The 26427-nt window shown below is 43.5% G+C and overlaps 1 protein-coding gene across 2 annotated transcripts in view; it reads right to left on the bottom strand.

Moving 5' to 3' along the window:
• Ube2h (ubiquitin conjugating enzyme E2 H) overlaps window positions 1-23631 on the bottom strand; it is a 93150-nt gene extending 69519 nt beyond the window's left edge. For both annotated transcript variants that reach the window (XM_032906813.1, XM_032906814.1), the window contains exon 1: window positions 23134-23631. In XM_032906813.1, coding sequence (XP_032762704.1) covers window positions 23134-23186 — 53 coding nt within the window. In that variant the 5' untranslated portion in view covers window positions 23187-23631. The remainder of the gene's footprint in view (window positions 1-23133) is intronic.
• Between the last annotated feature and the right edge of the window lie 2796 nt (window positions 23632-26427).

Here is a 26427-nt window from a genome sequence, read left to right as displayed (position 1 = left end):
ATAGCTCAGGCTTGACCATATTCTCCTCCTTCAGTCTCCTGATCAAAGCCATCTTTAAATATATGTAACTAAGACCATGTGAAAAAAGATGCAGAAAATGAAATATCCCTCACAAGCACACGTTTAAAAAATTTGGTCCCTAACTAATAGCACAGTTTTCGGAAGCTGTAAAATGTTTAGGAGGTTAAGCCTAGCTAGAAGAAGCAGTACCTGGAGAAAAGGCCCTGAGAGTTGGTTATAGCCTGGTACTGTGCTTAGGCCTCTCTGCTTCCTGGTTCCTTAACTGTAAGCAACTGTAGGACTCACATTTTCCTGCCTTGACAGGAGCCATCTGCCCACCAGGCCCTCAAACTAGGAGTCAATTAAGGTCTACTTATGGAAACAAGAAAGTAATGAATGAATACATTACTTAACTCAGCATTCTCTCAAGGACCTGGAGTTCAAGGCCAGACTGGGCTACAGAGCAAACTCATGATATAAATAAGCAGTTAGGGGCTGGAGTGATGGCTCAGTGGTTAAGAGCACTGACTGCTGGGGTTGGGGATTTAGCTCAGTGGTAGAGCGCTTGCTTGCCTAGCAAGCGCAAGGCCCTGGGTTCGGTCCCCAGCTCCAGACAAAAAAAAAAAAAAAAAAAAAAAGGAAAAGAGCACTGACTGCTCTTCCAGAGGTCCTGAGTTCAATTCCCAGCAACCACATGGTGGCTCACAGCCATCTGGAATGAGATCTGATGCCCTCTTCTGATGTCTGAAAACAGCTACAGTGTACTCATATACATAAAATAAATAAATAATTCTTTTAAAAAAAATAAGCAGTTAGTATATGCCTTTAATCCAAGCACTCATGAGGCAGACAGGCAGACCTCTGAGAGCTCAAGGCCAGCCTGGCCTACAGTGAAACAGTGTCTAAAAAACAAAACAAAACAAAACAAAACAAAACAAAACAAACAAACAAAAAAAAAAACAGAAAAGAAAAAAGGAGTAGGAAAAGGAAGAGATGGCACAAAGCCATGATAAAGTAGAAAGAGTAAATAATAAAACTAAACAAAAGGCAAATGGGGTTGGGGATTTAGCTCAGTGGTAGAGCGCTTTGCCTGTAAGCGCAAGGCCCTGGGTTTGGTCCCCAGCTCAAAAAAAAAAAAAAAAAAAAAAAAAAAAAAGGCAAATGGCTTTGCATATAAAACCAAGATTTACACAAGTTTTAGATGCTATGCTTATTTGTGGAGTTCAAGGAACCTAGCTCAGGGCTTCTTGCAGGCCGTACCACTCACTACAGCCCTGGCTCCCTCATGAGTGCTTGGATTAAGACCACATCTCACTCCATAACCCAACCTGAACTGGTTAGTGCTAGCCTGGGAGCCCAGACCACCTTCATTCACACTTTTGACCTTACCCGCCTTACTCAGTCTTCAGAATGCTAAGATTAGAGATGTGGGTCGGGATGACCGGTTCTTGTGACTTATTTTTAAAAATTTGCATTCAAGCACTGATGTCTAGTCTTCTGACAGTGGAACACTACAATGGAAACATTACCAACTGCCCAGAGTCAATTTAATGCCTGATAAGAACATTTCATGCAGCATAACCTGTACCTTAGGGACCAAATTGCAATCCTATGGTTTTTCTCCACACGAAGATACTACCATATTTCATCACATGTACAACACATCATTATGTTATGACACACCAAGGAAGAAAAAAGCTGCATTAAAGTGACTCACCACCCATTTTAAGACATCTCAATTTCAATGATGTTGAGATGTGGAAAAAATCTGTCTTAGAATTTAGAAAATATGATGTAAACCTGACACTGTTTACTAACATAAAAAATCGCTTGCCATCTTCACACCAATTTTCCTTCTGGGCTCAATGTGTATTTTTACGACTTGCTGTATAATTAAGTTCAATATGATTCATACATTTTATAAAGAACCTACTAATCTGCCTGGCACTGTGCTGGATACAATTAAGTACGCCCAACACATTATCACAAACTGACAACTTCTCTGTCAACATACATTTGTTAGAGTATTAGTTCTCAAACTTTGTGTTCTCAGGACTCCTTAAACTTTTTTACACACTTATTTAACTGTATGTGCATGAGCACTTTGCCCGCCTGTGTTTATGGGTTTGGATGGTTGTGAGCCACCACATGGGTGCTGAGGACGGAATCTAGGTCCTCTCCAAGAGCAGCCAATGCTCTTTACTGCAAGCCATCTCTTTTACACTTGGGAGGACCGGGGAGATTGTTCCATTGGAAAAGCAATTACCAAATAACCGAGAATGAGGTCTCTAGCTAGATCCCCAGGACCCGCCTAAGAACACCCAGCCCTGCAGTGCACACTTGTAATCCTAGCTCTGGGGAGGCAGAAACAGGTGGACCCCAGAGAGCTGAAATAAATCAAATGAACTCCAAACTCAGTGAGGGAGACAGTTGGAGAGATGGCTCAGCAGATAAAGAGCTTGCCACCAAGCCCGACAGCCTGAGCTAAATCTCAGGAGAGGACTCCCAAAGTTGTCCTCTGCATCCACACGTGCTGTGAAACATGCCCATGTTCACACACACACCCCGCATGCACACACCACACATACGGAGGAGGAATGGTACTGTCCTTATCTAGATCCCAGCACCACATAAACCAGCCACGGTGATGCTGTCTGTCAATCACACAGCATTAGGGAAGTGAAGGCAGAAGATGAGTTTGAGGCAGCCTGGGATACTGGATGCCTTGTCTTTAAGAAAAACCTCAAGAAGCTCTTTGAATGTGTTATGCCTGTCTTTTTCTTTTTAGCAATGGAGAGACTGAACCTAAGATACTGTGAATGTTAACCAACCGTGTTCTTGCAGGGCTGTCCTCACCCCAGGTGAGTGGGAGGTGGGAGAGACAGGCTGTAAACCAAATGGAATGTACAGGGACCTTCCTGTCTCACCTCTTGGGATGCTGTGACCAAAAACCTGTACACCAGGCCCAGCAGAACTGCCCTTCTAAACCTGCTGCCACATGCTGGCCCAGAGAACTAACAGGATCTAGGCACACTAAGGTACACAGTTTTCCCTGTGATTGGTTTTGCACCCTCAGTACAAATGTCAATCAATAAAGCACAAAGGACAAATAATGAATGAATGAATATTATTATTAATTTCTAAACTGTTGATAAAATTCTGGAAATCCCCAGTAATTCTGAGTGACACATGTAATGGAACCACAGGAGAGTTAATTGATGGAACGTTAACCCATATAATCCCAGCTCTTGGAAGATGGAAGACAGGAGGATCAGAAGAAGTTGAAGGCTAGTTTTTGGCCAAACAAAAAACACACAGAAAAACCCAAAACAAAATAGAATTATCCCTGACCTTAGGACAACTGTGCTTCTCTAACTGAGCACACGTGCACAAGGACACACACAGAGATGGGGAAGGGCATGTACTTAAGGGCCGGGACACACCTTAGCAGCAGAGAATGTCATCAGTTAGCATGCATGAGACCATAGCTAACTGCCAATACCAAAACAAAAACCTAGCAATTAAATTGTAAACCAGAAACCACTGGCTAAAAAGTATGATAATTATCACATGCGTAAAGTCACAAATGTTACGCATAAAACAGCAATGGGACTGAGTGTTGTAGCTCATGCCTTTAATCGTAGCACCCAAGAAACAGAAGCAGGTAGACAGATGTCTGAGTTCAAAGCCAGCCTGGTCTATATAGTGAGTTCCAGGACAGCCAGGGCAGGGCTAGAGAGAGGCCCTGTTTCAAAAAACAAACAAAACAAAAACCCAAAAACCAGCAAATGGAATCTGCAAAGATAAAAGAAATTCTACTTTTTGTTTTGTGTTCATTTTTGGTGTTTTGTTTTGTTTTGGAGACAGTTTATACCACCACACTCAGCTAAAACAAGTCCGACTTTTCGTAAATTTGCCCATGTCCATACTGTTTCTCTCACAGTTGCTAAAAACTCAGATTAATAATGATTTGACTTAGGGAATCCCAGAAGTGTATTATTTATTCTAACTGATTGAATAGATGCTCCTAAATACCTAGAACACACAAAAAGCTCGCTGTGTGCTCTAAGGAACAAAAGTGTAAGAAACGGTAGCAGTCGGGTTGGGTGTAGAGGCGCATACCTTTGACTCCAACACTTGGATGGCAGGGACAGACAGATCTTTTGTATTCATTCAAAGGCAGTCTTGTGTATATAATGAGTTTCATATCAGCCCAGCTATATAGTAAGAAACCCTGTCTCTAAAACAAAAAACAAAGTCCTGTAGTAAATCTGGCAATAACAAGGATGATATAAGCGCTTAACAAACCCAAATGGTCCAGCTTTTGGTGTACAAAAAATATATTATAACATCTAAAAACAATGTTGCTACAAGAATAAAGGAGATGGGTAGACAGATGGGTCAGGGTTTCAACTTCCGGCCATCGGAGGATAATTCTCAACTATTTGTGATCTCCAGTTCCAGAATCTCCAATGCACTCTTCTGGACTCTGCAGACATAGGCTTCCCACACACCTTTAAAAAACTGAGATTAAAACAAAATGGCCAGGGGTTGGGGATTTAGCTCAGCAGTAGAGCGCTTGCCTAGCAAGCGCAAGGCCCTGGGTTCGGTCCCCAGCTCTGAAAAAAAAAAAAAAAAAAAAAAAAAAAAAAAAGTCAGATATATTACTATAAAAAATAAAGACCAAATTAATGGTAGACTGGGTAGGCAGGGGGCAGTGATGTACACCTTCAAGCCCCGCACTGGGGAGGCAGATCTCTGAATTCCAGGCCATCCTGGTCTACACATGGACAGGTCGACCTACAGAGTGTCTCAAAAAATCTTAAAAAACAAAAACTAGAATAGAAAAGGAAAGCATGAGTCAACAGTATAGAATGCAGTTATTTGTTGCACTAAGAATTTTCTGAAACATAAAACTAGATCCGGAAAAGCTGTAGTTTACACCAGGTGTACTGGTGCACGCCTATAATCCTAGCACTCAAGACGTTAAGGCAGTAGAATTTTGAATTCTAAGGCAGGCTTGGCAGCCACAGTTATTTCAACATTTGGGAGACAGAAGCAAGACAATCGGACATTCAAAGCTAACCTTCAACTATAAGGAATTCCAGCCTGGGCTACAAGAGACCCAGTCTCAAAATAACAGCAACAAAGCAAAATTCCAAAACTTAAAAACATGTAAAAAATGTTTTATGAAACAGTACTTTCAAGCTGGGAGGAGGGGCATATGCCAATCCCAGAACTCAGGTGGCAGAGGCAGGTGGGTATCTGTGAGTTCAAGGCTGTGGTTTACAGAGGGAGTTCCAGGCCAGCCAGGGCTGCAGAGGGAAACCCTGTCTCAAAACACAAGCAAGCAAACAAAACAACAGTGCTTTCACGTTGTATGCTTTTCTTTTAAGTCAGTACTTTGCCAGGCACAGTGGTGCCTATATTCCAGCACTCAGGTGGTTACCGCAGGCGGATAGCTTGAAGTCTGTCTACTCTATACAGCAAACTTCCCAAGACATCCTGGGTTACAGAAAGAAAAAAAAAAAAAAACCATGCCTGTTTATCAAAGGTGGCCCACAGCTCACAGCACACAAATCTAAGTGAGGAGAAGCAGAGGCTCAAAAGAACAAATTGACTGAAGCACAGTATCAAAAAGCCAGCAAGAAAGCATAAAATGTCACACAGCTGACACTTAGCACCTATGTGACAGCCAGGTGCTTGTATTTTTAAATACAAAGGTCTAAAAATACACCAGCAGAGTTACTGAGCCAATAAGCTGCTGGTTACACTTCTGACCCACAGAAGGCACAAAAACACAGGTGTCCTTAAGAGTGAGTTCTAAGCTGTCTTTAGTCTCAAATTAGAGAATTTGTCAGTACGTTCATAACTAGTAAGTATGGCTGTCACATTCCACTGCTACACTTCAAGACGCTGAACTCAAGAGGGCTGGAGAGATAGCTCAGTGGTTAAGAGCACTAACTAGGGGTTGGGGATTTAGCTCAGTGGTAGAGCACTTGCCTAGCAAGCACAAGGCCCTGGATTCGGTCCCCAGCTCCGAAAAAAAGAAAAAAAGAAGAAAAAAAAAAAAAAAAAAGAGCACTAACTATTTCTTCCAGAGGTCCTGAGTTCAAATCCCAGCAACCACACGGTGGCTCACAGCCATCTATAACTGGATCTGATGCCCTCTTCTGGTGTGTCTGAAGACAGCAGCAGTGCACTCATATAAAATAAATAAATCTTAAAAAAAAAAAAATCAGAGCTGAACACATTTTAGTATCCTGTTATTCTAACTACCTCACTTATCCAATAGTTTCAAAAATATAGTCTGCTCGATAAAACATACATTAAGACTTCCATCCTGTAATAAAGCCACTTCCCAGGAAGGAAAAAAAAATCAGCAAAATAGCAAAAAAACAAAAACCCAAGTGACAGACACAGTGGCGCACCTTTGATCCTGGTGCGCAAGAGGCAGACAGGTGGATCTCTCCAAATCTGAGGCCAGTGTGGTCTACAGTGAGTTCCAAGATAGCCAGAAGAACTACATAGTGAAACACTGTTTTGAAAATAAAGAAGGAAGGAAGGAAGGAAGGAAGGAAGGAAGGAAGGAAGGAAAAGAAAAGATACCCAAAGCTATTAAAATTTTCTCAATTAAAGGAGGCGCTCCAATTAAAAAACCTGAAATCAAGCCATCTGGATGCTATGGCACATCCATGTAAAGCCTTAGCTACTCATTAGGCTGAAGAAACATAGCAGAGATGAGCTGTGCAAGGCCAGCCTAGGCAATATAGTGAAACCCTATCTGACAACAGAAAAGGTGAAATTCTACCTAGCTAACTACTGCACAATAATGTGACTAAAACTCCAAAAACAGTTTAAATCACAACTTTTGACTAAAACTCCACGAGTAATTTAAAAAAAAAATCAAAATAGAAAACAAAACCACATTTAGGACACTATCTATGAAGATGAGGCACCACTAAAATTAGCAAGTGAACTAAAAATAGTTAACAAAAATAGATCCAGAATGACCGTGGTGGTGGGGGCAAAAGAGCTGGCCCCACCCTTCACCCAGGGAGGTGCAGGCAGGAAGCCGGTCTCCTGGCAGCTGGGACACTTGGATGAGCTGGCAGGGCAGTGCGGAGGAGCTGGCCCTGGTGCCATGGATGCCTGAGAATTGGCTCCACCCCTCATGGGGAGGGAGACGGCGGTGCAGGAAAGGCTGTTCCTTCCCCTTGTGGGCTGTGGCACTCAGGTGAGCAGGCCCCTCCCTCTCCTCAGCAAAGCAAGAGAGCTGGCCTTGGTGGCAAGGGCACTGGAGAGGCGAGAGACTAAGCAACCTAGCTATTACCCAAGCCCAGATCCAGGGTTGAGTTGGCCCACCCCAACATCTGCCTCAATTATGAACTCCTAGAGCTCAGGTCCTGTAAAACCAAAGCTACAGGATCTCCATGACATAGGGTAACAGCAGGGTATCTGAGAGGCATCCCAGTGAGGATTCAGTACTGATGGTGTAGCAGAGTCCTTGAATCATTGCAAATAAAGCTGTTTGGACAAAAAGGTGTACTGTGTGACACACAGCATGGCACACAGCAGCTTCTAAGGTGAGACGTTTCTCCTTACATTTTTATTTTTATTTTTTGTTTTGTTTTGGGAAGGGAGGTTGCAAGGTTGTAGGGAAGCTATGGAGGAATAGGGAAATAAATGGGATTGGAATACATGATGGAAAATTCACCCAAAAAAATCAATAAAATGTAAAAACAAACTATATAGAATATACTTATATTCTCTTCCTAGTCTATAACTCTGATTAAAAAATTCCTTAGGTCATGTTGCTCTTAATATTTTTGCAACCTGTTCTAAAATTAGTCTTTCTTCCCACGTTATTATTTATCTAAAAAAGATAAAAGGAAAAGGAAACTGTCGTGATATCAGCTAAACCCCCAAAGCTGTGTACTTGGATCCCGACATTTACAGTCCACACTGCTATCTAAAAGAGTCAATGTGCTCTGAATTCAAAAACAAATGTCACTTCTAGATAAAACCCACTAACAGGGACAAAAGGCATAATGACATATGCCTGAAACCTTAGCACTTGGATAACTGAGGCAGGAGACTGGCCAGTCTGGGCTATATAGAGAAACCTACCTATAAATGAATAAAGCTGGGAGTGGTGGAATAGACCTGTTACCACATAACTCAAAAAAGTTAGGAAAAATACTTCTGTATGTTCGAAACGAGCCTGTTCTATAGTTTCAGGTCATCCAGAGTTACATACACAGTCTGTCTCAATAGTAACAGCGACAAGGCTGGAGCGATGGCTCAGCGGTTAGAGCACTGATGCTCTACCAGAGGTCCTGAGTTCAATTCCCAGCAGCTACATGGTGGCTCACAACCTTCTGTAATGGGATCCAATGCCCTCTTCTGGTATCTGAAGATAGTGACCATGTACTCACATAAAATAAATAAATCTTTAAAAAAAAAAAGGGGGGGTGTAAACAGCAACAACAACTTAGCACTGTTTACTTCGCTAAAGTGAGGCACATACCCACACATTAGTGCTTCCTGAAGCTGTTCCAGAGGCTAGACCAGCATTCCACTCAAAAACAAACCCTCTCACCTGCAGAAAGGATCAGTGTGCTTTATAATACTCTTATGTAGTCCAGGCTTCCCAAGTATAAAAACATGCTTAACTACATGAGCATACTTAACTGAAACTTGACTATGACCAGATGTCATCAGAACTTCATCAGAGCTGACAAAAGTTAAATTACACTGAAAAAATAGCCAAACTGGCAGAGTAAAAGCATTGCATTTTATCCAATCCCCTCAGCCAGGAAATAGTCCCCTATTTTAAAGGACACAAGTCACACACTAGTTTCCCTATCAAAAAAAATTTTCCTTTTTTAGATTTATTTATTATCTATAAGCACACTGTAGCCGCTGCCGCCGCCACCTAAGGCGCTCACATCTGTAGTCCAAGCACTCAGATGGCCAAGGCAAGATCACTGAGTGCTAGGCTAGTGTGAACCACAGCTCCAGGCCAGCACAGGCTGCAGCCTCAACTCTCAATACTCTCAATACACACCAGAATTAAGGTACTAAGCTCCACCCTGTGGACCGTTCATGTAGCTAAGGTGAATGGAGGTCTACCTGCTGTTCTCTCCTTCAGAAGATACACACCAAAGTTGTAAATTAACATATAGTTAGTAAGCATTCACATTTCATAAGACATTGACAAATTTAGGTGCTTGCTGCCAAGTGACCCAAGTTCAATCCCTAGGACCTACATAGTGGAAGCACCAACTCCCCAGAGTGTCCTCTGCCCTCCACACACTTAACCACAGCCCACATATACCACATTCACACACACATACATGTTTTTTAAAAAAGTAAATTTAAGGGGTTGGGGATTTAGCTCAGTGCTAGAGCGCTTGCCTAGCAAACGAAAGGCCCTGGGTTCGGTCCCAAGAACAAAAAAAAAAAAAAAAAAAAAAAAAAAAAAAAGTAAATTTAAGAACGCAGGGAAGTAGGACAGAGAGATGGCTCAACAGTTAGGAGCACTTAACAGTTCTTCCAGAGAACCGGGGTTTAAATCTCAGCGCCCACATGGCGGGTCAAATGTCGAATTCCAGATCCAGGAGATCCAAGCCATATTTTAGGCTCTGTGGGTGATGCAAGCATGTGGTACACATACATACATACACATATACACATATACACATATACACATATACACATACACACACACACACACACACACACACACACACACACACACACACACATTTTGCAAACTGCCCATAGACATTAAGTAGGGGTGAGGGGGGTAGCACAAGCCTTCAATCCCAGTACTCAGAAGGCAAAAACAATCTGCGTTTGAGGCCAGCCTGGTCTACATACTGGAGTGCCAGTCCAGAGAGGGCTATGAAGGAAACCCCAACTCATAAATAGAAATAGAGGCCAAATAAATAGCACAGTGGTCAGAAGCGCCTAATGCTCTTCCAGAGGGTCTGGGTTAGTTCTCAGCACCCACATAGGGATGAACAACCATTTCTAACTTCAGTTTTAGGTAATCCAACACCTTCTGACCTCCACACGCTCAGGGCATACACATGGTACAGAGGTTTGCTATGCTATGATTCACAGTATCTTTATACTTCCATGTTCTGATAAAACAGGAACGCTATTTTAAAAACATATGCACACATACACCAAGTATACTTAAAAGCAACACTACTGCTGGGTGGTGGTGGCGCACACATTAATTCCTGCACTAAGGAGGCAGAGATAAGCAGATCGCCAGCCTGGTCTACCAAGTGAGTTCCAAGACATCCAGGGCTACACAGGGAAACTGGGGAGCACAACACAATACTACCACCAATTTAAAGCTAAAACTCTTGTCATAAAATGACACACTTTCCTAAGTTAACCCACTTTATATAAACTTATAGAGTATCCAAAGTCTGCGTATGGGATGATTTGAGTCAATTCTCCTACTCTGGATTAGTGAACTGACAGTTATCAATTCACAGTTGTGAGAACCTAGGCTATTTAAACCTAAAGTCAAACAAAAAAAGGATCATTTATTAATGAAAAAAATAATACCCAAATTTAGTGTCTTCCTTTGCAAAATTTGATTTTCCAAGTTCTGTTACCAAGAAGGCTAATTTATTTATAGATCTAAAATCCAAAATAGGGGGAGGGGGAGTGTGGACCCTGAAAAGATGACTCCTACAGAGGGCCTGGATTAAGTTTCCAGCACTGACATAGAAGCTCACAACTACCTGTAACTCCAGTTCTAGGAGATCCAATGCCCTCTTCTGACCTCCTTGGTCACAAGCCATGCATTACCTGTTGTACGCACATACTGCAGGCAGAAAGAGTTATGCAGATAAAACAATTTCTAAAATATTGGCAAAAAGATCCTAAACATTCAGCAGTATAAGGCCACATATAATACCTTACCCATACCACAACTGTTGTTCTCTTGTGGACACAAACCTAACAGTATCTGTTGGGGAAAAGGCTTATTAAGTTTTTAAAATTATCCAATCTTTTTTAAAATGTCTATACTAAAGTCAATGTACTAACAAAAATCATAAATTCAAAACGATGCTGGCACCATTTAGACAAAACTTATTATTGAGGCAGGGTCTCTCTATGTAGTCCTGGCTATCCTGGAACTTTAAAGTAGACCAGGCTGACCTTGAACTTATTGAGATCCTGGCTCTGCTTTCTGAGTGCTAGAATTAAAGGCATAAACAAGCCCAGCTGTTTTTGTGTTTGTTTGGTTGGTTGGTTTTTGAGGCAAGACCTCACTATGTAGCCTGGCAGGTCTGGAACTCAAGAGCTCCATCTGTCTGTACCTCCCGAACCCTGGGATTAAAGACATGCAATACCATGTCTAACTAAACTGAATTTTCAGTGCTCAGTGTCAGCCCAGCTGCTTCTGAGGGAACAGTAAGCCCCACTTCTAGACCTAGTTTCTTTTTATTTTTTAAAGATTTATTTTATGTATATGAGCACACACACTGTCACTCTCTTCAGACACACAAGAAGAGGGATCAAATCCCATTACAGATGGTTGTGAGCCACCATGTGGTTGCTGGGAATAGAATTCAGGACCTCTGGGGGTACAGTCAATGCTCTTAACCACTGAGCCATTTCTCCAGCTTCCTAGATCTAGTTTCTATTCAAAGTATCACATTTAAGGTTTTACAATCCAAGAAAACTTGAAAAGCATGCATACGAAAAATATGATACATAGACAAGAAATTTCCTGGGCCAGCAAGACGGCTGAGTAGTTAAAAGATGCTTACTTGGTGAGCCTGACAACCTGAGTTTGATCCCTAGAATCGATTAAGGCGAATGAAGAGAATCAACTTCACAAAGTTGTCCTCTGACCTTACATGTGCACCCAGGCCTGTGTGCACACATGCATACTGTGTGCACATATTCATATTTTTTTTTCAAAAAGCTTTTGATACTAAAAGAGGAAAATGCACATCAGTATTTGGGGTACCTCCTATTTTTATATATACCACCCTAAAAATGGTTTACAGATTAGAAACCAGGAGGTGGAACAAAAGACAACTACCCCATTTCCAAACCAGATATTCTATAATGCTGCAATGGTGTTCCTTGCAGCGGCACCCACCCACCCACCAGCCTGTCTTCCTCAGAGTGACAGCACAGCCCTCCCTCTTATCAAGGCAGGTCTGAAAAGAAGCATTTACTCCAACTGCCCACCTAGCACCTTAAAAACTATGGGGAGCAAAAGGATCATTCATCTTCCACAAGCATACTACTCTGTGGCGCTCCCCCGACATGGCTCCTGAGATTTGGGGTTCTGCTGGGCTCATAGACAAGCAGAGTAAGAACCAGCTTACAAACGGCCATGTTTCTCAAGTATGTGGTTTGATACAATAACCCATCTGCACATAAGATGATGCTCAGCACTTGGGAGTAGCGGCAGGTGCCAGTGCTATATAATGAGACCCTGTCTCACGAACAGGCAATTCTTCCACCCACTATTCCCTTACAACTCTGGAGGCACTTCAAGTCTCACCAAAGCATGAACAGGCCTCTATCTGCAAAGGTTTTCACAGTGCCCTTGAGTCAAATCTTCCTGAGCAAACACTCACGAATGCTCCAGGGAGCATCCCGAACGAGAAAACAAAGCCTACCCTACTCACTCAATATACCGCCCCTGACTCCAACCTAAAATCAGGCTAAAAGCCTGCAGGGTGGGATGGGTGTGCATGTCTTTAACCCCAGCACGTGGGAGGCAGAGGCAGAGATCTCTGTGAGTTTGACCAGCCTGGTCTACAGAGCAAGTTTCAGAACAGCCAGGGCTACACAGAGAAACCTTGTCTCCTAAAAAACAAATAACAGCCTTGAGACCAGGTCGCCCTTTTCTTGTTATGCAGTCTGAGAGTTCCCACTGACATTAATAAGCTGGCAATTTGTTAAGCAGCACACATGTAAATAACACACATAAACACAACTGTTTGTCATTTATCAGAAAAAAGTATCAGTGCAGCACAGACATTACAAAGCAGTGTCTTTTTTTGTTAAGTCAGTGTCTACTCTTAGAGTCCAAAACCATTTTCACTTTTTGGAGACAAGAGTTTTCCTATGAACAGCCCAGGATGGCCTCAAACTCCTATCCCTCATGTCTTAGGTTTAAGTGCTAGGATTATGAAGTACACCACAATACCAAGGGAGGGAGGGAGGGAGGGAGGGAGGGAAGGAGGGAGGGAGAGAGGTAAGGAGGGAGGGAGGGAAGAAGGCATTTTATTAATTTTTTTTAAGTTCGTATACAAGTAGATTTCATTATAACCATCCAAAGTGATGGCATTTACAAAGGCATTATAAAAGTAACATATTATGCTCTCAAAAAACAAACAAAACAAAACCTTTACCTGGCCAGTGGTGACATAGGCCTTTAATCCCAGCAGGTCAAACTCAAGTTCAAGGTCAGCCTTGTCTGAAGAGTGAGTTCCAGGACACAGAGAAACACTTGCCACACCAAACAAACAAAAAAACTCCTTTACCATAACCTTCTGAATGTCTGAAATGAATATTAAGAATATCCTAACTCGGGCTGGAGAGATGGCTCAGCGGTTAAGAGCACTGACTGCTCTTCCAGAGGTCCTGAGTTCAAATCCCAGCAACCACATGGTGGCTCAGAACCATCTGTAATGGGATCTGATGCCCTCTTCTGGTGTGTCTGAAGACAGCTACAGTGTAGTCATATACATAAATAAATAAATCTAAAAAAAAAAAAAAAAAAGAATATCCTAACTCTTCTAATCATGATTCTGTCATGAACTGTTGTTAACTACTTTACCTGAATTTTGTCCATATGAAAATTAATGTCACAGTTCAGGTATCAGAGTTTCATGCAAATATTAGCAAATTATTGTAAATGTCATGGAGGTGCTAAGGAAATTATACTTTTTTTTTTTTTTTTTTTTCGGAGCTGGGGACCGAACCCAGGGCCTTGCGCTTGCTAGGCAAGTGCTCTACCACTGAGCTAAATCCTCAACCCCGAAATTATACTTTTTTAAAAATTATCAATACTTCGAAAAACAAAAAGTATGCTGACCTTTGTAAAGATACTGTCAGTGAAAGTTTTGACTGCATTTCCTAATGGGCCACAAAACAATATACGTCAAAGAAAATTTTAACTCAGTAATTTTTCCAATCTTTATGTAAGCATGAGGGTGTATGTATGTGTGCACGCTCGTGCATGCTTACACACCAGGCTACCAAACCCACAGGCCCCAGGATTCTTCTGTCCTCACTTCTGTCACAGGGGCACAGGGATTACACACTCATGCTACAAAACCAGCTTTTAATTGGTTCTAAGGATCAGAACGCTGATTCTCACATACTTTACCCCGAGCCATCTGCTCAGCACCAATTTCAATTGGGACAGAGTTGCTTTAACACTGGCTTTGACATAGTAGGACTAGCAATCCGTACTTGGGGTGTGGGGAGGGCGTGTGATTTAATGTGAGTCATGTAAAATACCCAATTGAAACAAAAGTTTAACACCAGAGTTTTACCGATGTATGAAAGGGATATCATTAGTAAAAGTTCTATTTGAATTATCTTCTAAGAAGTAAAACATAAACCCTTGCAAGGTAGCACAACCTTTAATCCCAAAACGAAGCAGGGGGCATGGGAGAAGTCAAGGCCAGCCTGGGATATATACTGCACCTGTCTCAAGGAAAAACTTAACCACTTACCTACCACATGGTGCAGGTTATTTCTTAGTCCAAAAAAAAAGCACACATCCAAACAAATGTTCACAGCCACTTAAAACTATAACTAATCCAAGCAGACTAAGGATCAAGATGTAAATTCTATCAGGCTTACAGGACATACCTGCAAGGTCATCTCAATAAATGGAGGCAGACAGATCTTTTAAGGTCAAGGCCTGCTTAAGCTACAGAGCAAGTTCAAAACCAGAAAGGATAACTTAGTGAAACCGTCTCAAAATTTAAAATAAACGGGCTTTCAAGATGGCTTGAAAGGTAAAGGCACTTGCCACCAGGACTGAGTTCAATTCCTACCACATGCTGGAAAAACCAAGAGCTGATTCCTACAAGTGGTCCTCTGTACGTGTGGAACATTTGGTAATGATAAATGTGATTTACATACATACAAGTAAATGCAATTTTTAAAAAAATGAAGTATCTAAGCATTTAAGAAACAAAAAGATCTGGGAATAAGTACAGTGTTTCAGACATTGCCTACCATGCACAAGAAGACCCTAAACCCAATGCCTCGTTCTGTACACATATGTCAAGACACAAACTTCTAAGTTACAGCACATCCAAACAGTAGACTAGGACTCAGAGACCTAAAACTATACAATGAACTTCAAAATTAAGACCAGTGAAGAAAAGGGACATATGTACCCTTAAGGTCCCCCCCACCAGCATAGCTGTAGCCACTTTGTTTCAAGCCACCAGCTATTTCATATTGCTGCTGTAATCTGCTGCCAGTCACGAACGCAGAGCAGGGTCATGCTGGTCTTATACCGTTATGTTTTGTGTGTTACGAATTTTGTTAATCTTAAATTCCACAACCATAAGCTTCACATAAGATCCATCAAATTAAAGCATAATATCTCGGGTCTGTTATCCTATTTTGAGAAAAGCTCACCTTGGAAAATAACCCAGCTGCAACCTTCACTCAGAACCAAGCAAAACAGGGGTCAGCTTAAACTGTTAAATATGGGAAAAAGAACTGACTGGCCCTGCGGCCCCACCACCTTGTGTTTTCATATGAGCTCATAATGATTTTTGTGGGGTTTGCCTTTACAAGCTGACATAGAAAATGTTCGGGGTCATAGCCCCAGCCCCTGAATTCTGAGCTATGACCCTGACTGACAGGGATGGGCTACACATTCAATAAACCATCCTTGTCTGACTGAGAAGGGTGCTTGTGTGATTTGTGGGGGCACAACAGATACTATTATGATTCCATGTAGTATGGAAACTAACATTCTGTATGATACCATATATACTGGAAATAGCTGGTGTAGTGACACACAGTTCTAACCCCAGAATTCTAGGCACCAAGGCAGGTGGATCTCAGAAATCTGAGGCCAGCCTGGGTTGTATAATAATAGTAAGATCTTGTTTCAAGCTCAACCCTCTCTTTAAAAAAAAAAGACAAGAGCAATGTCTGAGGCTGTAGAGTGGTAGGCTGACTGACCAGCACACGTGCACACAGGCATACACAGGCGCATGCACACACATGCACATGCTCCCATGATCTATAAGCATCTAAAAGGGGGAAGAAGTAACTAATGAGTAGTATCTGTATTATCTCATCCTAGTTGGTGGTTTGTTTGTCATAGGATCTCACTATGTAGGTCTAGGAAGCCAAAAAGTGTTATGTAGACCAGGCTAGCCTCAACTCGGAGGCTGTAAAGTGATCTGTGCCATTGGGTTTTAATAACTACTCTTCAGCTGGGCTTAGTGACACACACCTTTGATCCCAGCACTTGAGGCAGAGGCTTTCAGGTCTCAAAGCCAGCCTGGGCTACAGAGTGTGCCCCAGAACAGCCAGGGCTACATAAGGAGACCCTGTCTTGGGGTGTGGGGTGCACACCTTTAATCTCAGCATTTAGTGGATCTCAGAGAAGTTGAGGCCAGCCTGCTCTCAACAGAGTTCTAAGATAGCCAGGGCTAAACAGTGAGACACAACCCCCTAATCCCAAATTTGTGTGTTTGTGTGTATGTGTGTATGTGTGTGTAGGACTAAAGATAATCTTTTGAAGTTTTTTCTTTCTTTCCACCATTTGAAAAACATAATTTTTAAGCGCAAGGCCCTGGGTTCGGTCCCCAGCTCCGGAGGAAAAAAAAAAAAAGAAAAAAAAAAAAAGAAAAACATAATTTTTATATGTATAAATCTGCATGTTTGTGTGTGCACTACATACATGCTTAATCCCCCACCCCCACTGAAATAAAAAAGACTTTAGATCCCTTGGAACAGGAATTATGGGTAACTGTGAACCACCATGTGGGTACTTGGAATAGACCTGGACCTCTGCAAAAGCAGCAAGTGCTTTTGGTCACTGTGCCATCTTGACAGCCTTTGGTCTTCTGACACATGGTCTCTGAGTGGAGATCCTGCTGCGTCTATCTCCTGAGTGCTAGGAAGTGCCTTTTAAAGGATGTATGTGGTACGTTTCAGTGCTGTCTTCATAATACCCAGGAAACTGCTACCACTGCCAAGCAGATTCATGCTCCCTCAAACTGAGACAGGAGACACAAAGGTCAGGTTAGTCTTGAACTCCTGATCCTTCTGCTTCCATTGCCTAAGTGCCCCAAATTTCTTTTATCAATTTATAGTTCTTCCCTCCTCTCAGCCTTTGGTCTGATTTCTGTCCCTAGAAAATAGATACACACATGCACACACACACACACTGTAGCAGTCTTCAGACACACCAGAAGAGGGCATCAGATCACATTACAGATGGTTGTGGCCACCATGTGGTTGCTGGGAACTGAACTCAGAGCTCTTAACTGCTGAGCTCTATTTCCTATTTACTTTTAACAGGAGAAAAGCAGTCTCAGAGCAGGTACACATAAACAAGAAATCCTGGAAAGAATATGTCACATAAGCAGCGGAAACAGGTCAGGGTTTGAGGATAATTTCTACAGGACAGTCTCTAATTCCCAGGCAACCCCCTCCCCCCCGCCACACACACACATACACACACACACACACTCTTAGACCTCCAGAAGCAGGAAGTCCATGGGTAGGATCCAGAACCAGTTTTAACAAACCCTCCAAGTAATTAAGATCACACTTAAGTTTGAAAACTATTATTTAAAGGATAAGATTGTGAGTGGCTGTTTTCTTTCCCTTTTTGTAACCTATATTTTCCCCAATTACTTTATTATAACACTTTCAAAGCCCAACTACGTCTTTCATTAAAGTGTTTCATTAAAACACAGATTCTTTGGGTTTCCAGGCCAAAAGCTACTACATTGTAAGGATTATAGGATCTGAATTGCATGTAAATCTGCTAAAACTAAATAAGATGGATCCCAACTGCATGTGTGTAACACCAGTCAGGGTGCAGAGGAAGTCACAACACTACCCAAACTAACACACCAGATCATCTTAAAGCATGCTCACAGAGAAAGGGCCTCTCCTCTGTCACACCTACACAAGATTTTTCCCTCATATAAGTAAATTTGTGGCCCTATTTCTGTTTTACAACTTCACTACAAAACTCAGAGGTTCCTAGTTTAACGAAAAAAAGTGCTATAATAATCCCAGTGTCACCGAAATCTATGCAGGGAAGACAAAAACTCAAAACACTGGGAGTTGCCAAGTCTTCAACTTTTAGCTTAAAGACTGTAAGATTACTCTTTCATCTCGCCAACTCAAGAGCGAGGCCACAGGAAATGAGGGGCCAACCACAGGTTCCAATGGACACTGGGCTGGTTAAAAGACTGTCTACGGGGGTTGGGGATTTAGCTCAGTGGTAGAGCGCTTGCCTAGGAAGCGCAAGGCCCTGGGTTCGGTCCCCAGCTCCGAAAAAAAAAAGAACCAAAAAAAAAAAAGACTGTCTACACTTTGAACACAGATTAAACAATGAATAACTTGGGGATAGAATAACTGCTGAGTAACAACAAAGACGCCAAAGTTACAGTCTGAGATAAACAGCTCCATGTTTCAATGCTTTTGTTTTAATGTTTAAAAAACAAAAAGGGGCCCACACATTATCACATAAAATTACTTTTTAACTTTTCATTTAAAAAATAATCAGATTTTGTTGTCGTTTGAAACAGGGACTCTATGAAGCCGTGGCCACAAAATCCACCTGCTTTTGCCTCCCAATTATTGGAACTAAAGGTGTGAGACACCACGTCTGGTTAAAAAGAAGGGGGGGCAATTTTGAAAATATGAAGAATTCAAAAAGCAAGGTGTAAGATATAATGCTGACCTGACATGCTGTCCTTCTGGGTTTAAAGAAACAATTTAAAAACTAATTCTGTAAGTACTACGTCCACCACAGAGAACTTTTCACTGACTCCTCCACATAGACACACAATGTCTGACACAAAGAGGGTGCACAAGTATTCAGAGGTTTGAACTTGTTCCAGAAAATCTCAGAAGCCCTACAGCAGCCACCAACTAGCCTTTCTGTAAATTCTAGCAAGCTTGGAGCTTTGGAGGTCCATCCCACCACACCTTTAACCCCAACTGTAAGTCTCTTACGGACATTTAAAATGGCATATCCTGTTTTGTTACTGAGATCCTTCTGAAAAAGACAATCTTTGAAAAGTCATAATATTCTAAAATTTCCAAATATTACAGCAATAGAAGGTTGTGCCAAGTTCCCGTTATGATCAGATTCAGTTTTCTAGTTTAATCTCCTGAACATTTCTTGAACCTGAGTACAGGTTTTCCTTTTTTTTAGCCCTCGGTTCTATCAGCAGCTCAAGGCCTCCCCAGCCCCCACCTCTTTTGTATGTAAACACACTCTTGTCACACACTCCCATCAGCTGTTTGGTAGCTCCACCCCTCCTCCTTTTCCGGGTAGTAACAGAGCAGCCAATGAGCTTCGAGGAGCTGTGCCTGCGGCCTTTTGCCTGCATAGGCTTTTCCAAAACAAGCAGCTCTAGCCTTCAGCAGGGGCACTGGTTCACAGATAAAAGGCTCACCAGAGCTGTGCAACAGGGCGAGACCGTCACCCCCACCAACAAGGAAACCCATGTAACATGAGCTGTTTGTTCCTCCACCCGGGAGAACTTCAACCAATATTTCTTTAGGGCAAATCACACTTAAGGTCACCAGAGTCCCAGTTCCCAGACAATCTAAATAATCAGTGGTTGCCGCTGGAAACCTCAAAGATTGCTGGTCCTATGTTGCTCCCGAGGCTGGCAATCTACCTGACTCTGGCAGGCAAATGGCTGCACTATCCAAGACCCTCTTACAGGACCTAGGCTAAAGACGAGTGGCTTTTATTCCACAGCGCCCAAGTCATGTAAATCAGCTTCTAGGCTTCTGTGGAGGTTTGCACAACCCTCAGCCGAGGATCAGAAGAGAAACAATGAATGAGTCAGAGTTTCAGAGCATAATGGCCCAGCAGATTAAGTGCATTGGTGCAAAACACTCACTCCCTGCATAACTTGGGAGTCGGCTATCCTACCAACCCAACCCGGCACAAAAGAAAGAAATATCACTGGCTCTGAAGGAGACCAAGTCTAGCAAGGTGCTGGAAAGCCGTGACCAATTAGTAACACACCCTCTTCTCTCCCTACCCCCACACCGCTACTTTCCTACTACATAGGCTGCTGCCAGACTGTAAATCCTTGTGGTATAATTATGCCCAGAAGACAGCCAAAAATGGGCTGAAACAGGAGACATCGATGAAACTGGCTGTCAGCCTCTACCAAAGAAATCATGGAGGGACAACGACAAGTAACAGACATTCCTTCAGACCTTTTCTTTCCACTTCCTTACCACCATCTTTCATTTTAACCCTCAGCACTGACAGGCAATTGTACCCTTCTTAGCAGCAGACTGGGGAATTTGCTCTTAAATTTTTCACTAAGTATACCTTACCCAAAAATTGTAAACTCCACTTGGGCCTACTGATGTGAATTCAACTCAGAAAGGAGGCCATAAAATCTCTCACTTCCACAATACACACAAACACACACACACACACAAAAATACAAAGGGAAATCCGAAAAATTTTAACTCCCAAACGACATTAAACCAGAAAATAAACTTGAAGCAGAGATAGACTCTAGCTTTCAAATCAAAAAGGTTATCCTCTTATCTCAGAAATCTACAATTTTAAAGAGCCCTGCTTTCTTTTGTCAGCAAGAGAGGTGGGGAAAGAACAGAAGCCAACATCTTTGCCTTTCTTCATCCTCTACTAAAAATAAGCTATGAAATAAGCCACTTAGGGAGAGGGGGGAAAGAGACACCCTGCTGTTCTTTGTTTCCCTCTCCCTCGACGCCCCCCACACCAGCGGCCCCCCCAACCCCCCAACCCGACTCCTAAATGCGGTAATCATTCTAGATGCCACAACTACTACGTGAACAAAAGGCGCTGTGTGGAGAAGGCGTCAGGTCAAGTTAGGCCTCACTCTACCCTCAGTCTTTCGGAAACCTATGTATGAACGTAATCTGAGGATCTGACATCCATCAAAAACAGCTGGAATCCTCTCCCCCACTCCATCCCAATTATACATCAGGGTGAGATTTGCATTAGGTGTGATGGTTACTCTCAATTCAAGACAAAAATAACTCCTAAGTCTAGCACCATGTTATTTCCTAGTTTCTAAACAAAAATAATGCCCCCCCACACACTGCTTTGTGTAAAATGTACACAGAGTCATGGTTACAAGTTTTCCTGGGGTGTGAAAAGCCAGCATTCCTGGTGTCATTCACGCATTTACAAAACAATCACAGTCACAAACAGCCCATAAAGAGTTGATTTCACATGTGCCTTAGGTGTGTACCTAGAATATTACCCTTTCTTACCGGCTGCTCTCTGGTCCTTCCTACTGCCCTTCCCCCAAATTCTAGATTCCAAATCCTAAAACTTGTGAGTTTAACCACTCTTCTTAATTTCTAGCCAGATCTCCCCCTGGACAAGGAGAAAACAAAACAAAACAAAACTGTTCTTATTCCTGAAAAGGTGGATTAGTCCAAAAAAAAAAATTAAAACAAAAACAAAAAACCAAACTCTTGCCTAGGCAACTTTCGTCCCATACCCCAAGTTAAAATCCTAGGCAAAAACTACTTTTTAAAAACTTCAGCAAATTCCATAACTCAGTTTTTGACAACCACCACTGATGTCTAGGGAGAAAAAAAAAAAACAATCAAAACCAGCAACAAATAAAAGGAATTCACCTGAAGAATCTAGACAAACAACTTGAGTTATATAAACAAATCCTGCAACAGGGGGAAATGGTTGGGGGATGGGGGCGAGGCAGAAAAGAAACAGGAGACAGGACTTGTTAACAGCCTTTCACACACTACCGCCCCCCCCACCCTCTCCCTGGGGATTAGCTATTTAGAACACTGGGCTCTCGCCCCCACCCCCAGAATTAGCCGTCAAAAAATAAAAACATTTTTTAAATACTCGATTTGTCTTAGGAACCTTCGCGAATTTCTCTACTGGTCATGAAAAAAAAAATCAGCCTGGATTCCGACCAAAACCACTGCCAGGAGGACGCTTATCAGTTACAGCTCTCCCACTGCAACCTCGGGTGTACATAAAGTTGGGGGAAGGGGTAGAAAATAAAAGGTGTCACTTGGCCCAGATCAGGGCAAGCAGTCCCAAAGAACCGTACCCTCACAGAGGGGAGTTTTGCTCAAGTGGCTATTTTGTTCGGGAGCTCCTTTCTCTCCTTCCTCCCAGCTGTCAGATCCACAATATGGAGGGTGGCCTGCCTGCTAAGAGGGCCTGGGGGTCCTCACTGCATGCACTACGAGTGGGCTAGGCTTTGTCAGTAGAAAGAAAAACAGGAAGGTTCTCCAGAACAGAAGGCTTAACAGGAGTGTCTGATTTAAAACACACGGAGCTCTTTATTACAAGAGGGGGCCCTGGGCAGACTACTCTCTTCCTAATATAGAAAGGAATTAGGGATAAAGAAGGTCGCTTGAGTTACCCCAGTTTAAGCAGCACTGTGAGTGGAAGGAACCGGGACACCACGAGAGGAGAAAGAAAGAAAGGGGGGGGGGGCTTCCCTCTCAGGAATTTCTATAATGAGTCCATAAACCCAAAGCTAGCAAACAGGAAGCAAAGACCCAGAAGATGAGCTCCCGGTGACGAAGGAGGCGGCTAGTTATACCCCCAACACACACCCCTAAGAAAGAGCCGTCTTAGGAATCCAAACATCGTAGAGGGAAAGTCAGGGGCTCGGAGAGGGGGGGTGCAGGGAGGGCGAAGAACAACGCACATCTCGGGGGGCTGCAGATAAAGGGGGACTGAAAAAGCCCTCGGCTCCGGGGAGGTGCCAAAGGGCCGCCGTAGGCACCCGGGGAGGGAGAGGAGGCGCGGCCAGTGGCCTGGAGTGCCCCGGAGCCCTCGCCTGGGCACCCCCACTAGCCCCACACGCAGTCCGAATTCCCCTCCATGAAGGATACAGCTTGACTACGTCCGTGTCCATCCGCCTCTTGCCGGGACTGGGGGATGACATGGTGTCGCCGCTGCCGCTGCCTCCCCGTCGCCTGCGCCGCCGCCGCCTCTCTCCCCTCCTTGGCCCGTCTGTCACGGGCCCCGGGCCCAGCTCGCAGGGCCCCGCGGCCTCGCCGGCTCCTCGGCCGAGGTGGCAACACCCGCGCGGTCCCGTGGGGTCCGCTCAGCCGCCGCCGCCGCCCCCCGCACGGGGGAACACCGGGCACTGCCCCGCCGAGTGGGGGCGGGGACCGAGGCGCCCGCTCGGGCTGCCCTCCGGCTGAGGCTTAGCCGCGGCCCGGGCTGCCGCTGCTCCGCGCCGTGCGCCGCTCCCTCCCGCCTGCGCTCGCTCGTTCGCCTGCCCGCCCGCTCACGCTCTCGCCAGCTCCCAGCTGCTTCCTCCACAAGCCGACGACTCCAGCTCGGTCGGCCTCTCTACCCTAGCCTCGCTCTAGGCGCCGTGATGTCACCTCTGTGACGTCATCTGAGAGGCGGGGCGCCGGTGGGGTAGGAGGAGCATCGTCGTCGCGGTGTAAGCTTCTCAGAGGAGTTCTGGGAGTTGTAGTTCCTCTTTCTCCTGCCATCCTGCATCCCTCCGCCCCCTCCCCCAACCTCCCCACACACTTCATCGCTCAACTGCCAGTGTCGTTACCATCAACATAAACGATGTAGTAAATAATGGCAGTATGATTACATTCATGTGCTTCATGAACCACCCTCTCACACGGTGTTACAAAGGCTGTTTGGACATGGAGGAGGCCAAAGTGGCAATTACTCAGACTGCCGTCCAAATCTGGAAATTCCCACACCAGCATGATCTGTGCACTCTGCTCCCTCTTCAGATGGGATTTGCTTGCAGGAATTGTAGACTACAGTAAGTCTTGCCCAGAGCTTGCAAAGCAAGGTTCATTTACCCTCTATACAAACAAGACCAATGATTCCTGGACTGCAGTAGAAGCAGCAAAGAACAGATAATTTGATACTAACATCCTCATTCTACAGAATTTGAGGTAAGTTGAGGTAATTTTAAAATCACAAAGGTGTGACTGATAGAAGCACCCCAAATAAGTGATAGTGTGGAACAAAGACACAGTTCTGCCCTCCGAACTCCTATATCAACTGTGTGTTCATGACTGAGGATGCAGCAGTGTGAATAAAGATGAAATTTACACAGTCCTCCCAGAATGGATCAGAGTGTCACATCATCTGAGAACTAGTAGGAAAGGCCTCTAGAAAGGCCTTAGGCCTACTCAGTTACCATATACAGTTGAACAGAGTTCTCAGATGGTTTTCTGAACAGTGAAGTTTGAGGGATCCCGCTCTACAGGGTTCAAAAGTGACTGTGAAGGCGCCAACAAGGTATATAAGAAGCAGAAGAGTGCCAAGTGTTCTCAAAAGCTTTATCCATTGTCTCTTCCCGAGGATGCACACTAGGACTTTATCAGGTCGGATGCTGTGGGCTGAGTCCCCTTTAAAAACATTACACACACACACTCACACAACCAATGTTGTGAGACAGGAGCAACGGGCTAAACTGAAGATCATTGAGCCTATCATTATGCCAGCTATTTTTTTAATTGTAACATACATATAAAATGTACAATGTTAACCGTATTTAAATATTCAACGCAACAGCAAAAAAAAATTAAATATTGTGCAACTATGACTAGTATTCATTTCCTGAACCTTTTCATCAATCCCAACAGAAACTATGAACCTCTTAAATAATAACCCCTCTTCTCCATTCCTACCAGCCCCTGGTAACTTCCATTCTATATTCTGGGGTAAAAAAGGACAATTCATTGTTTTCTCCTAGGAGAAATCTGTCAGCAGACATGTGTGAAAAGACTTCTAACCACCTTTATCTGATCACTTTATTGAAAGAAGAAAAAGAAAAAAAAAACACAAAACAAAAAACAAGATTTGTCATTCTCACTGTCTGCACCAGACTCCCCAGGGTGTTGTTGCTACTATGAGCTCTCCTACCAGCTCCTCCACCCTCCTTTGCCTGATTAACTCCCACCGCTGTGCTAAGACAGTGGTTTTCAAGCTTGGCCCAATACTTCAGAATCACCTGGGGAGCTTGTTAAGCTCACAAGTGTCCAGGAACTGCCACTGGGAATTCTGATTCGGAAGGGTTGGGGTAAGGCCTAAATATCCTTGTCTTTAACAAGCATGCCAAATGTTTCTGATGCTAGCTAAAATTGGAGAAACTCTGCCTTCAAGATTCCAATAGACATCTCAAATTTCAGGACACCTATCTGACCATCCCTTGCTGTTCAGTGCATTTATAAAGTCCTATGCCAAAAAGGCAGAGGCTCTGTACCACACACACAGTGGCACCTAGAGGACCCGTAGTCACTGCCTTTAAAACCACAGCATATATACAGGACAGAAAAAGAGGGTCAAGGAAGGGACACTTGAGGAAGAAAGGCCTGGAGTTGGGGCTTAAAAATTCTACATGGGGGGTTGGGGATCTAGCTCAGTGGTAGAGCGCTTGCCTAGCAAGCACAAGGCCCTGGGTTCGGTCCCCAGCTCCGAAAAAAAAGAAAAAGAAAAAAAAAATTCTACATGGTGTTTTCCTCTTCATGGACATTCATAACGGAAACTTGCAGACCACACTGATGGTGGCAAGGCCGTTCCCTCCATGTGTAATGGGGGGTTAGCCCTGCAAGCAATCTTAGCAAAGAAAACATCCTAAAGGAGAATCATGATACTGTTTGTAGGTCGTTGGGTTGGGTTTTTTTTTAAGATTTATTTCTGTTTAATATGTATGAGTCTGCTTGCATGAGTGCATGCGTACTATGTGCCTAGTGCTCTTGGAGGCCAGGAGAGAGAGTCGTATTCCCTGGAACTCTTGTTACAGGATACAGATAGTTGTGAGCCCCCTTGTAGGTGTTGGGAACCAAAGTTAAATCCTCTACAAGAGCTGCACCGGATCACTGCAGAACCATTTCTCCAGCCCTAGGAAGTACTTTAACTCTTGGTTACTTAGGACTAAATCTACCCCTCCCTGCTCTTCATTATGCCTCAGTAAGCCGCTTGTATCCTTCCTGAGCCTCAAATTTCCTCATCTATAAAATATAAGCTCCGATGTCCTACTCAGATTGAGTAGCTTGATGGAGTTCAATGGAAAAGGTCAATGTGAAAGTCTTAGAAGTTATAAACTGCTTTCCACAGGGGGAATGGGAAATACTGATGACCAGGTGTATTATGGGAAATACTGATGGCCAGGTGTACTCTGGGAAATACTGATGACCAGG

This window comes from Rattus rattus, chromosome 6 (assembly GCF_011064425.1).
Source record: "Rattus rattus isolate New Zealand chromosome 6, Rrattus_CSIRO_v1, whole genome shotgun sequence".
In the NCBI taxonomy this organism is placed as follows: domain Eukaryota; kingdom Metazoa; phylum Chordata; class Mammalia; order Rodentia; family Muridae; genus Rattus; species Rattus rattus.
The sequence above is the reverse complement of the archived record's forward strand: the minus strand, read 5'-3'. Positions and strand labels throughout refer to the sequence as shown.